General features: G+C 41.0%; 1 protein-coding gene across 1 annotated transcript in view; it reads right to left on the reverse strand.

Annotated features, from left to right (window-relative positions):
* auh (AU RNA binding protein/enoyl-CoA hydratase) overlaps positions 1–14,392 on the reverse strand; it is a 186,899-nt gene that overhangs the window by 18,691 nt on the left and 153,816 nt on the right. Inside the window, exons 7-8 of the mRNA XM_073071898.1 lie at positions 5,530–5,717; positions 2,370–2,420 (exon numbers count right to left, since the gene is read on the reverse strand). Of these exons, the coding sequence (XP_072927999.1) occupies positions 2,370–2,420; positions 5,530–5,717 (239 nt within the window). The remainder of the gene's footprint in view (positions 1–2,369; positions 2,421–5,529; positions 5,718–14,392) is intronic.

The following is a 14,392-nucleotide window of genomic DNA, read 5'->3' on the forward strand; positions in this document are numbered from 1 at the left end:
TTATCACTACATTGCTAGCTAAAGAAATAAGGCTTTGAATTAAAGTTAGCCCAAAGTATTGTTTAGTCACAGTTTGATTATCTTGATGTATCTAAGCTAAGGAGTCTTTTTAAAGTAATACATACTTGGCTCAGGAAGCATGTGTGGGGGACAAAGAAAAAGATAATGATTCAGGTCAAATGCCCTTCATCAGAAGCAAGGAATTTTGCATCAGTAATAGCCAAACAAACTGATTTTGGTCTGAGAAATATAACTCATTTTTAAAATCGTGAAACAAATTAAAATTCCAGGTTCTAGACTGTTCAGTTTAATGTGCACGCCGTTCACCTATTGTAACATTCTTCACAAGCAGCGAGCGGCTATAAAACATTTTCTTAGGTGTACACTGACACAAATGTTTCATCGCTCTGGAAACTGCTGAAAGGGATACGGTGAAAATCCAGTAATGTGGCATGAATTTCATGAAGTGGAGTTGGCAAATTTTCTGAACTATTGGACATTATTTTTATTAATACTTCTAACACTTTTTCATTATTTTTACATGTTATACTGTATGATACATTTTCCACTGAACCAGGTAAATGGAAAGGCAGAGCAGAAATCTGGGCCTCGGCAACGGGAAAGGGAGTACAGTAAACAATACCTGGCAAGTTACTTGTTGAACCTTGTGGATTTTGCAATATTGGATAGTGGATTATCTAAGTTTTACTGCATAGTTAGCTCTTAAAATTTTGTTATTGTTTGATCAAGAACAGTCCTAGAGAGAAAGACAGAAATTTTGGAATTTTGAGATTCAAAGTCTTAGGTGGCAGAAAGCCATTAACAGTGGAATAGAGTGGAATACAATAATGGATTCCAGTTAACTGGGACATTAGGCACCACAGTGTGCTCAGAGTGAAGAGTCTTTAAATAGCGTCAGTTGCATGTTTTGTGTTCAAAAAGCAGTAATTTTTGTCACTGGTAGTTGGCAAAAAAATAAGCAGTAAGACAATTCAAAACTGTTTTGCTCATTGTGGTTTCAAGCATTGAGGCTTGGAGATGCCAGAAATGACCAACAGTGAAAGTGAAACAATGTCACTACTTCAACAAGTTAGGAACTACAAAGAATCTGAAGGTATTGATAATCTTCTTGAGTGTTACAATGAATTGAAGATTTGAAGGATGCATTCATCAATAGCATTGTATAAAGGCAGTCAATTATCCGCACTAGATGTCTGCATTGATTTTATTCATTGCTTACATGGATGAATTCCTCCATTGATAACTAAATACAAAATAAATTAGAATTCTACTGTCCTTTTGAACTATGTATTAGTTTCTAATTTATTTTGTATTACATTTAAATACACTATATGTTACTCAGTTTGTCTTTTTTATATCCTTTTAACTACTTCCATGGAACTTCAGCTTTGAGGCAGCTGCTTAACTGGGCCAAAATATACTGGTCCCAATGTGACCCAATTAACTGGGTATGCAAAAAGATTAGATTCAGAAGAATGCAGTATTTTTGGGTCATTAATGGAACAGAGAAGGTTAAAGAGAGACAAAAAAGCAGGTGTCATTTTGACAGAATCTCAAAATACATGATATAACATGCATCTTCATGTTTGCTCATATACAACCAAGTCGCTATGCAGCAGATTATTGTACATCCTGATTGCACTTACAACACTTCAAAATGCACAATCATGCCTGAGCCTCAGGCAAAATAAAATCAAGATTCAAGATTATTTAATGTCATTTCCAGTACACAGTGTAAAGGAGAATAAAATAATTGATACTCTGAATCTGATGCAGCACAAAAAACCACAATAAATATAAATACACAAGATAGCTTAAATATATTGACTGATTGTATATACATAAAGTGACGCTAGGTCTGTACATAAGGTGACTTTGACAGGAAATTTTAAAGTACCGGTAGTAGTGTTGAGGGGGGGTGTGCAAGGATAGATTAATGGTTGGAGGCAAGAAAAATAAAATTGAGGCATCCCACGATTCCTTGTGGCCAAAAACAGAATGCCCACATTAAAAGGATGCGACAATAGCTTTGTGAATTAGACTAGTGGTGTTGCAAAACTAACAATTATTTGCATCAGAATTCTTTTACCATTTATGCAATTCACAAGTCAAATAACAAATAGCAATATTAATTTTTTTTACACTCTTTCTGAATCATTGCATTCTCCTACAGCTTCAATTAAGAATTTATCAAGATGCTTAAAAATTTAGTTGTGAATAAGGTAAACAGCATTTGCACAGTGACAAAAGAATAATCAATTTTAAATTACACTGGTTGAATAATACCCCAAGAAATATAGCTATTGAAACAAATAAGAGACAAACATAGTCAAACAAACAAAATTTACCTCTATCCCTCGATTGATGGCTAGTTTTGCTAATCTCACTGCAATAGGCCCCTTAAAAATGAAATAGTAATAAATTATTAGCACACATTTAACCAACTCAAGAACCTTTAGATACACATGGTAAACATTAATTATTAGTGAACTATATAAAAAAGCCTTACTCTTTAATCAATTTTAATATAACTTATGCAGTTCATGTAATTAAGAGATCAGCTGTTCCTTGATGGACTATATTCTTGAAATAGCATTTGATCCTTAGGGGACAAGAATATTGCACTTAAAATAGATTTCCTAGCAGGTTATAAGCTCCATTCCCAAACATCACATGCAGTTCTACTACATTCTGCAATGCCAGAGAGTGACAGGAGAGCATATGACTTTGCAAATTTTCCATACAGTGAGTCTTTGTTCTTGGCATTGCCATTGGATAATGACACCAAAAGGCAAACTCATTATCTGGGTTTCCTCCAAGCATATAAGCTTACAGAGGAAGCTCAAAAAAACATAGTACGACATTTTCACAGAAAAAAATGCCATATGCTAAACCTGAGAAAGAAAATAGATTAATAAACACACAGTATACTAGTAGGGAAGGAGGAGAAATGGGCATCAGATCTTTAATGTGGAAAATAAAAACATATCTCCAAGGAAAATAAGTGCCTTATAAGGGTTCACCAGATTACAAAAAACTGGAAACAACATTGTAAATTAGTTTGGCTAGATCGAAAGTAAATAAAGCTCTGGGTTCAATTTTAGAAAGATTTGAAAAGTTAGCATTTTCATCTTGCAGAGATTATAATGGAACTCAATTGGAGGACGGAAAAGTTTTGCTCACCACGTTACTAAAAGAATACGAAGTCACTGAAGGAGATGCAAACAAGATTTACTGAACTGATGCCAAACTGAACAATTATATCTATCAGGAAAGACTGAACAATAGCATTCTGATAAAAGGTGTTGCGTGAATTAAGTGACCGGAGAAAATTACTGGTAGATACAAAGCAGCTTCTTTGTTTGATAAAACAAGGTACAACAGGCATCATATGGAGACGCTTTTGGTTGAAAGGCCTCGCTGGTCCAACATGGGGCTCAATATTTTATGTGCCAAACATCAAAGGACAACTCTAGGACATTAGGACCCGGCGGCAGAGTTCTGAATCCGCAGTGTTTCTGTTCACGAAAATAACCACAATCACGATTGAAAATAAAGTGGAAATAATAAAGTGATCGGAAAAGTCATTGTGACCATCAGTCATTGGAAAAGCGTTAGGCTACGTCGGTCAACGATCAGAACAATTTTAAAGGATAAAGTGAGAAAGGCCCTGCCCCAATGAAAGCTACAATTATTACTAAGCAACGCAGTGGTTTAATTATTGGGTTTTGGGGTTTTGGGTTTTAGATCCTCCACATCAACCCGACACGGTGGAGAGCGCACTCGCAAGCGATCTTACATTGGATCGAACTCGGGAACTTCCGTTCCCGAGCCCAGCGCTGAAACATATGTTCTTAAGCATTTTATATGCATAGAAAGGTAAAATATGTGGTATATACTAAGACAAATGTTTGATTAACTGACGCTAAATAATATCGGATGTACCTGTTCCAACTTACTCAGTAAGAGAACTTCCGGATTTTTCGATCCCGATCCACGATAACCCACGCACATCCTCCCGTAAACTTTAATTCATCTCTAGATTACTTATAATAGCTAATACAATATAAATGCTATGTAAAATAGTTGTTATACTGCATTGTTTAGGGAATAATGACAAGAAAAAAATGTCTGTACATGTTCAAACAACAAGTGCTGGAAGAGCATTTCCAGGTTTCCGCGATTTGCGGTTGGTTGAATTCGCGGACAAGGAGGGCCGACTGTATATCTCTTGGTTAAGATGGGATGAATTTCTTCATATTTTTGATGTTGTGTATAAGATACCGGGTTGGTGGGATTCTAATGTTGTTTGTATATTTTTAGAATTGCCACTATCATATTAGTTCAGAAAATTTTGTTTTATTTATTTTCCTACTGCATATGTAACAAGGGTGTGGTCCAAAATTAAGCTGAGGTTGTAACAGCAGGAACTGTGTGTTTTTTTAAATTCATTTTGTCATTTTTATTTTGATACCCTCTTTCTGCAGTAAAGCACCTAAAACAGATAAAGGAATTAAAGTCACGAAAAAATACTTGTTGTCCTGAGTGTGTATTTTTCCCAAGGCTACAAAATATATATTTCCTAAACCCAAAAATCATTCTGACTAAGGGTCTCAGACCAAAATGTCGACTGTTTATTCTTTTCCATAGATGCTGCCTGACCTGATGAGTTCGTTTGGCATTTTGCGTGCTTTGCTTGGACTTCCAGTATCTGCAGATTCTCTCTTGTTTATGAACAATAGTTTCTTTTCTTTAGCTACACATAGAAATGTTGTCATTCACAGGTATGACCAAAACCAGGAGTCAATATAAAAGTCAATGACAGTCTCAAATAATTATTTAACAAGTTGTCCATCTAGAGATTTATGGAAAGTAATCTACTATTTCAATATATAGATAAACGTGAGGGGGAGAAATTGGACAAAGATATTGATGAAGTTAGACAAATGATGATGGAGAGCCTCTTTGGGATGCACTAACACCAGAGAAAGCATTAGGTTGAATGCTCTGCTTCAGGGCAATAAGTAACGTGTAATATAATGCAAGTACCTCAATACCACATAGGAAAGTTGGACAACCTACCAATTACTGCTGGAAAGAAGGTCAAGAGCACATTTACCATACTTCAAGATCACCTTCCATATTTTTTAACTATTTATCTCTCCATGACCACTGTGAGGGGTATAATATTGGCTTATGTTAATACCAAGATACACATTAATTAGTATTACAATCAGGAAGTTCAGAATCTTGAATACAAAATACTTGGCTGTCATTTCTGCAGAGTGCTGTAGCACTGCTGCACTGAGAGAGTTCCTTCCATTCCTGAAACCCAGTTTAAATCCATGAATGGAAGTATTTTGTTGTGTACTGGTCATTTGGGTGTGGACACATGCCCTGGTGATCCTGCTGTAGATGTCACAGTTTTGTTTAGTATTACAAGTTCTTTGAAAGGTAATTATAAATTTTAAAAATCTTTTAAAGAAAAATATTAAAAGAATTACCCACCTGAGGTAAAAATTCTTTTGCTAGTGATAATGCTCTATGATAGGCTGCATCTCCTTCCTCATTTTGCTCCACGACATGACTAACCAGACCAATTGCTTTTGCTTCAGTGCCGTCAACAACGCGCCCAGAAAAGATAAGTTCCTTTGCAATGGATACTCCTACAATACGAGGGAGGCGCTGTGTGCCACCTGTTTGAAAAAGCAGTAAAAAATCTGTTTCAGCAAACACGAATGAATGAACTGTTACAATGATGTAAAAGGAAATATTGATAGTCCCAACTCCTAGACATTAAAAAAAGCAACAAAAATATGCTTAGGTATGCAAAAAATGAAGAACATTATTTAACTTCCGACTGCAAATCTTATGTAATCATGTGCTATATAAAAGCAAGAGAAAATCTGCAGATGCTGGAAATCCAAGCAACACACACAAAATGCTGGAGGAACTCAGCAGGCCAGGCAGCATCTACGGAAAAAAGTTGTCAACATTACAGGCCAAAACCCTTCAGCAGGATGTGTTACATATACTTTGCCAGCATTGCATTGAAATGTTAGCCTAGAATCTTTCTGTGCTCACTTCTTAGTCTAGAACCTAAACCCAGATGCTCCTTGTCAAGGGTAAAAGTTTGAGTAACTGATTATAATTGAAACCATTAAAAGTAGGCCACATTTGCAAGTAAAAGAATCTAATGAAATATTTTCAGGTTTACCCCTCTTAGCTACTAAAGTTTTTTCTTCCTGTTCCAGAAAACATGGAATGGGCCACTGTAAGGCGGCCTAAGGGGATGCTGATGTGCATCATGGCAGATGAAAACAAACAAGGTGGAACATAGGTCAACCCAAGAGTGCTGTTGGCCATGATGGGAGGTACGAATAGGTAAAAAGGAATTGAATTTACTGAAGAGGGTGGAACGTTGTTGAGAGGCCAACAAGGCCAACGTAGCGCCAGGAATGAAATCACCTGGTACTTGTAACAGCTGCCCGTATACCAACTCGGCCATGGAAAATTGCAGGTCCTAATTTGGAAATGTTCTGAGCCCCAGCAGGATTCACGGGAGACGATCATGCCAACATTCATCAGTCAGGAAAGCCCTCAGAGCAGCCTTTAAGGAGTAGTGAAGCCACTCGCAAAGGCCATTGGACTGTGGGTGATATGCCGGAGTGTGATGTACCCTAACGCCAAGATTCTGGGCCATCGCAGCCCAGACGTCTGATATGAATTGTGGACAGTGGTCAAAAGAAACATTGGAACATGGAAAAACTACAGCACAATACAGGCCCTTCGGCCCACAATGCTGTGCTGAACATGTACTTACTTTAGAAATTACCTAGGGTTACCCATATAGAAATATCAGATAGAATGCTAAACTGAGCAACCCAGGTGCTGATGAATGCTCGAGCCAAGTCTGTGGCCGTCTTCGACACCAGGGGGATGACCTCTGGCCACATGTTGGTACAGTCCACAGTGGTAAGGAGGTGCGTGAAACTGTGGGAGGGGGAAGAGAACCAACAAGGTCCACGTTGACATGGTCAAACCATCGCTCAGGGACCTCAAAAGGTGCCAATGGTGCCTGAACACAATGGTTAATTTTTGCATGCTGGCACTCCACACAGGCTGCAGTCGAATCACGCACGTCCTTTCAAAGGCCATGCCACACAAATTTTGGTGCATCTGGTTTCTGTGAAGACTACCAGCCCAGACGTGAGAGGCCATGTATGGAGTAAAAACAGTCCGCCTCCAGTTTGCGTGCACAATGGAGCGAGGGCACCTGGTTGAGACATCGCACAGGAGAGAAACCCCAGCTTCCTCGAACTTGACATTAGCTAATTGCAGGGCCGTGACTGCTGTTCTGTAATCCTGGGCCTCTGACTTAGTAACTTGATTAGTTGCCATGGTGGCAAAGTCAACCCTTATGTGTATGGCTAGCCATGAGAAGCAATCAGCTAAGGCATTATTTTTCCGCTTGATATATTGTATATCAGTTGTGAACTTGGATACATAGGCCAGATGCTGTTGCTGCCGTGTAGACCAAAAGTCTGATATTTTAGTCATCATGTGCATGAGGGGTTTGTGGTCAACTAATGCTGTGATTTGGCGACCCGCAAAAAAGAAAATGAAAATGGCCGCCAGCCAAGTAAGGACCCAGAAGCTCATGATCAAATGTGCTGTACTTCCTTTCGGGGGGAGGGCACTGCCGGTTGAAGAAGGTGAGCAGCTGCCACATACCTCCATCCAATTGTTTGTGCACAGCACCCACAGTATAGTCTGAAGTGTCAGTTGTAATGAGTACAAGTGCGTTGGGCAGTGAGTGCGCTAGTAGGGTTGCATTTGAAAGAGCTCGTTTGATATCATCAAATGCCCTGGTCATGTCTGCTGACCAGTCAAGCACTTGATTAAGGACATTGCATTTCAGCTCACTATAAAGGGGCACAAGCATAAGTTCAGCAGCTTGCGGAATACAGCGGTGATAGAAATTCACCATGCCTAAAGACACCTTAGTTTTTTAGCAGTACGGGGTGATGGGAAATCTATAATAGCAGCTACTATTGATGGGAGGGGTTTCACATTTCCTGCAGGGAGGTGATGGCCGAGAAAGACAATGGCTGACAACCCAAACTGGCATTTAGCGCAGTTAATAATCAACTCGTGTTGGTTTAAGTGCTCGAAAAGTGTGCAGAGATGAAATATGTGTTTGGATTTGGATGCACTAGCAACAAGTATGCCATCCAGGTAAACAAAAAGAAAACCTAAGTATTTTAATACAGAGTTCATCAGCTGTTGAAGAGCATGTGCTGCATTTTCAGCCAAAATGACATGCACAGAAACTCAAAAAGGCCATATGGGGTTATGACAGCTGTTTTGGGAATGTCCTCTGAACTCACAGGCTCCTGATCATAGCCCCCAACTAAATCGACTTTGAAAAAAGGTACTTTCTGACTAAACGTGCTGAAAAGTCTTGGATATATGGGACCAGCTAGTGATCAGAGGTGGTGAACTCATGAAGGTGTTGGTAATTGCCATGTGTGGCAATCACCACAGGACTTATGGACCATATGGAGGGGTGAAGCCCAGGGGCTATTTGATCGGCGTACAATGCTAAGTCTTTCCACGTTGGCAAACTCAGCTTTCACGGTTGCCAGCTTTTTTGGCTCCAGTCTACTAGTGGAAATGGGGTACTCGACCTCATGTTTTGTGACTGTCATGGAGAATGTGGGCTTGGCAAGGTTTAAGTTATTCACCTAGCAGTCAAGTAAACTCACATGCGATGATACATGCGCTGAACAGTGTAACTATGAGGAACTTACAGGGGGAGCAGGGTAATGACCCAAAGTCTTTGACATCCACAAGCCAGCAGTTCTTAATTTTGACCAAAGTTTGATCTTGCTGCCATTAACAGCCTCCAGTGAGGTTTTGTCACTCTTTGCCTTCTCAACAACAGGCAACGCTGGCAACACACTCACTTGACACACAGGCAGCGTCGCCCTGATAGGGTGTTCATAATGAATAGCAGATGACCCTCGCTGTTGGAACCCACAGTGTTCACAGACCTCTGGCGTCCCAATGCACTCGCACTGTTGAAGCTGCAAAGCGTTTGTACCAAAGCAAGCATGGTAAAAGCACAAGCCTAGCGTCATCTGTTTCCTGCCACGGGTGTCCTTATGTTAATAGACAATAGGTGCAGGAGTAGGCCATTCGGCCCTTCAATGGCCATTAAATGTGATCAAGGCTGATGATCCACAAGCAGTACCCCGTTCCTGCCTTCTCCCCATATCCCTTGACTCCGCTATCTTTAAGAGCGCTATCTAACTCTTTCTTGAAAGCATCCAGAGAATTGGCCTCAACTGCCTTCGGAGGCAGAGCATTCCATAGATCCACAACTCTCTGGGTGAAAGAGTTTTTCCTCAACTCTGGTCTAAATGGCCTACCCCTTATTCTTAAACTGTGGCCTCTGGTTCTGGACTCCCCCAACATCAGGAACATGTTTCCTGCCTCTAGTGTGTCCAATCCCGTAATAATCTTATATGTTTCAATCAGATCCCCTCTCATCCTTCTAAATTCCAGTGTATACAAGCCCAGTCGCTCCAATCTTTCAACATCTGACAGTCCCGCCATCCTGGGAATCAACCTCGTGAACCTACACTGCACTCCCTCAATAGCAAGAATGTCCTTCCTCAAATTTGGAGACCAAAACTGCACACAATACTCCAGGCTGGGGGCCTTGCTGACCAGCTTATTGAGGTAGAGAAAAGAGAAGGAATGATGCACCGCTGCCAGGCTGAGTGTAGACCATGAGTCATTTTAGTAAGCTTCACAGGTGCATTAGCAAGGGCTATGAGAACTTGCTCAGGCATTTGCTGCATGAAGAGTTCTTTAAAAAGAAAACAAGGATGGTGATTTCCCAGGAGAGACAGCATGTGGTCCATTAGCTCCAAAGGCTCCGAGGCTGGGCAAAAAGAGCAAATGTTTGGCGCACTCAGACTCTGAGTCCAAACGTCTGTAAAAAATGAGCTTTCAGGGATTGGTATTTATCGCGTTCAGGCGGGTGTTCTAGTAGACTTATCACTCTCGCAGCTTTGGAGTTGCTGAGCGATGCTACTACATAGAAATATTTGTTGTTAGCAGAGATTGGTGTTCCTATTAAGCACAAATATGAACCAAGCGACGGCATTTTGCTCCTAAAACACTGGCAGTTTCAAAACGACAGTATTGGCCGACATGTTCATAACTCTGGAACCGTCATACAGCATTGGTGTCACCAATAAATTTCATAAATAAAAGCCGAAGGTGTTTTCTGTTTCACAAAAGCCACAGGAACTCATTTATTGAACACCAAAAACCTGACCTCAATGCACGCTAAAAACCCTTTATGTAATTATGTCATTATGTCAGACCAACCTCTCGAAGTGAAACCCCAGCTCAATATTGGTGGCTGTGAAATAAGTACACTTCAAGTCAAGTCAAGTCACTTTTTATTGTCATTTTCACCATAATTGCTGGTACAGTACACAGTAAAAACGAGACAATGTTTTTCAGGACCATGGTGCTACATGAACAATACAAAAATTACACTGAACTAGGTAAAAACAACACAAAAACTACACTAGACTACAGACCTACCCAGGACTGCATAAAGTGCACAGAACAGAGCAGGCATTACAATAAATAATAAACAAGACAATAGGCACAGCAGAGGGCAGTAGGTTGGTAGTCTGATGGCTTGGGGGAAAATCTGTTACATAAATAAACAGCTGAATGGCAGTGTCCAGGATTCCATCTGTTTCTGTACTCCCGCCGAGTATTTCGTTGCCACAGATGTAGTCCCATTTAATGTCCATTGGAGAGCAGAATGAACGGGAGAGCCGGCCGGCTAGGGCTTACTTTTTTCCTGGCACGGACTTCTGCCCGCTCATCTCGCTTCCGCTTCCACGCACACCGCTTACGACGTCCCCACCTCCGGCTACCAGCATCAAGCGACTCCGGGGACTGCAGGCCCGATTCCCTCAGCAAGCCGAGGCCGCACAATCTACCCAGCAGATTTTCATGAAGGTTTGGTTTTGGGCGAACTCTGTATTGTAGCAGTATCTGACAATGGTAGATAGTCACTCTGTTATCCATTGCCCTAAACCCTAATTGTGCCTTAAAATTAAATTTCAATTTAAGATTAAATTTAAAAAACTAAATTAAAGTAGTACCAGATCCGAAAGGCCGCTGCTGCCGTGTGCCGCGTCACCTACTGGACTACCAATTACATTACTCTACAGTATCAGTAATCCACTGTTGCACTGCACATAATATACCTTTGTTAAAAACAGCAGGAACATCTCTTAAGGATGCCTCCCCCACATTTCCTCACCATAGTCAGGGTGCAGCTTTTAATTCTACATGGTTTAAAAGCACTAATGTACTAATACGTTCGAAAAGATCAATTTGGGAATTAAGTTTGTTATCTTTACCTAATCTGGCCCACATGACCAAGATCCATGGCATTGCAGTGACTGTTATCTTTCATTGTAAAATAATCTAGCATTCATACGAAATTAAAAGCAATTATGGATAGGCATTTAATATTGTAATAAAAAATACATAGCATATGTTAGGCTTCTATAACTTTCTTGCCAACCACCTTCCAAAACCTGAATGTAAATTGATATACTGACAAAGGGTCTTTAACCTGAAACCTTATCTCTGTTTCACAGATCACAGATGCATTCTAACCTACTGAGTATTTCCAGCATTTTCTGGTTTTGATTGGATGTTTTAATATTAGTCTATATTCATAACACAAAAAGTATTGAAGATGAATTATACTGAGAGAAACCTGACTCTGCCTGCTAGCCTCCTGTAATACACAAGATGATAATGACAAGTTTCAAAAGTTATTGTGATACCATTTAGAGGCACAGCAGCGTCTCTACTTTCTTGAAGCTTGTACCGAATTGGCATGCCATTTAAAACTTCGACAAACCTCTGTAGGTGCACAGCCAAGAATATCCTGACTGGTTACATCAAAGTCTGCTATGGAAACACCAATGTCCATGAATGGAAAAGCATACAAAAATTATGGATACAAACCAGTCCATCACAAGAAAAGCCCTCCCCACCACTGAGCACATCACCAAGGAGCACTGCTGCAAGAAAGTGACAACTATCATCTGGGACCCCTACCATCCAGGCAATGCTCTCTTCTTGCCACTGCCAAGAAGATGTCTTCCTTTTTTAAACAAAGGGGCTTCCCTTCTTCCACCATCAACTCTGCTCTCAAACGCATCTCTCCCATTTCCCGCACATCTGCCCTCATCCCATCCGCCTGTCACCCCACTTGGGATAGGGTTCCCCTTGTTCTCACCTACCACCCCACCAGCCTCCAGGTCCAACATATAATTCTCCGTAACTTCCGCCACCTCCAACGGGATCCCACTACTAAGCACATCTTTCCCTCCCCCCCACTTTCTGCTTTCCGCAGGGATCGCTCACAACACAACTCCCTTGTCCATTCGTCGTTGTCCCCCCATCCCTTCCCAGTGATCTCCCTCCTGGCACTTATCCTTGTAAGCGGAACAAGTGCTACACCTGTCCTTACACTTCCTCCCTCACCACCATTCAGGGCCCCAGACAGTCCTTCCAGGTGAGGCAACACTTCACCTGTGAGTTGGCCAGTGTGGTATACTGCGTCCGGTGCTCCCGGTGTGGCCCTTTATATATTGGTGAGACCTGACGCAGACTGGGAGACCGTTTTGCTGAACACCTACGCTCTGTCTGCCAGAGAAAGCAGGATCTCCCAGTGGCAACACATTTTAATTCCACGTCCCATCCTATTCTGATATGTCTATCCATTACCTCCTCTACTGTCAAGATGAAGCCACACTCAGGTTGGAGGAACAACACCTTACATACCGGCTGGTTAGCCTCCAACCTGATGGCATGAACATTGACTTCTCTAACTTCCGTTAATGCCCCTCCTCCCCTTCTTACCCCATCCCTGACATATTTAGGTGTTTGTTTTTTTCTCTCTCTCTGCCTATTACTCTGCCTGTTCTCCATCTCCCTCTGGTGATATCCTTCCCCTTTCTTTCTCCCTAGGCCTCCCGTCCCATGATCCTTTCCCTTCTCCAGCTCTGTATCCCTTTTGTATCCCTTCTCCACCTCTGTATCCCTTCTCCACCTTTCCAGTTCTTAGCTTCATCCCATCCCCTCTGGTCTTCTCCTATCATTTCGCATTTCCCCCTCCCCCTCCTACTTTCAAATCTCTTACTATCTTTCCTTTCAGTTAGTCCTGACGAAGGGTCTCGGCCCGAAACGTCAACAGTGCTTCTCCTATAGATGCTGCCTGGCCTGCTGTGTTCCACCAGTATTTTGTGTGTGTTGCTTGAATTTCCAGCATCTGCAGATTTCCTTGTGTTTGCTCTTTAACACACACAAAATGCTGGTGGAATGCAGCAGGCCAGGCAGCATCTATAGGAAGAAGTACAGTCGACGTTTCGGGCCCTATCTCGGCCCAAAACATCGACTGTACTTCTTCCTACTAATACTGCCTGGCCTGCTGCATTCCACCAGCATTTTGTGTCTGTTATTTTTGTTTAGAATTCTTTTTTACCTCTTTCATTTGTATATTCTGGTCTGCTGGGCATCCCCTGGTAGGGCAAGCTATGCAACATCTCACAAACTTTACAACATTATCAATAAACTACACAGACAAAAGGACTGTAACAACCCTTTAAAAGTAACAATATCTTGGTAAATTTTAAGTCCCACTCATTGCCCCAGCCCTCCTTCTCTACTATCTAAACTAACTTATTCTCTCTCTTTCTCAGTTCTGATGAAAGGCATTTCACCTGAATGTTAACTGTTCCTCTTTTCTCCGATTTCATTGTACAATGAAGGAGCTCTAGGTGTCTACCTAGAGTTTCTTTACGTCGAGTAAAAGCACCAAGAACGCAGTTGCAAAGTCAGTACCGCTGTCCAGCCTACTGAGTTTTTTTTTGTCTTTATTTCAGTACCAATTACTGTAGGGCAGTGGTTCCCAACCTTTTTTATGCCCCACACCCCTAGGAAATGTTTGATTAATGTTCGCACCCCCTACAAAAGTAATATCACATTTGAAAATGAAGAAGTCTAATTTCTAATTTTTGAACCACATACAATACTGTGGGTAAACAAATTGAACTTAAAAAAATAAGCTTTTAACTCAGTGCATAAAATGCAAATATAAATTGAGCAATTAGATTCTAATTTATTCAGAAAAAAATGTAAACAGTAAAATCAATCCCAATTGTGAACATAAAATTCAATGACTTCTTTGCTCCTGCTTCTCATTCATGATTTTGTAAAAACGTGGAACTTTCTTGCAGACTGTGATCCGCAG

This window comes from Hemitrygon akajei, chromosome 2 (genome assembly GCF_048418815.1).
Source record: "Hemitrygon akajei chromosome 2, sHemAka1.3, whole genome shotgun sequence".
In the NCBI taxonomy this organism is placed as follows: domain Eukaryota; kingdom Metazoa; phylum Chordata; class Chondrichthyes; order Myliobatiformes; family Dasyatidae; genus Hemitrygon; species Hemitrygon akajei.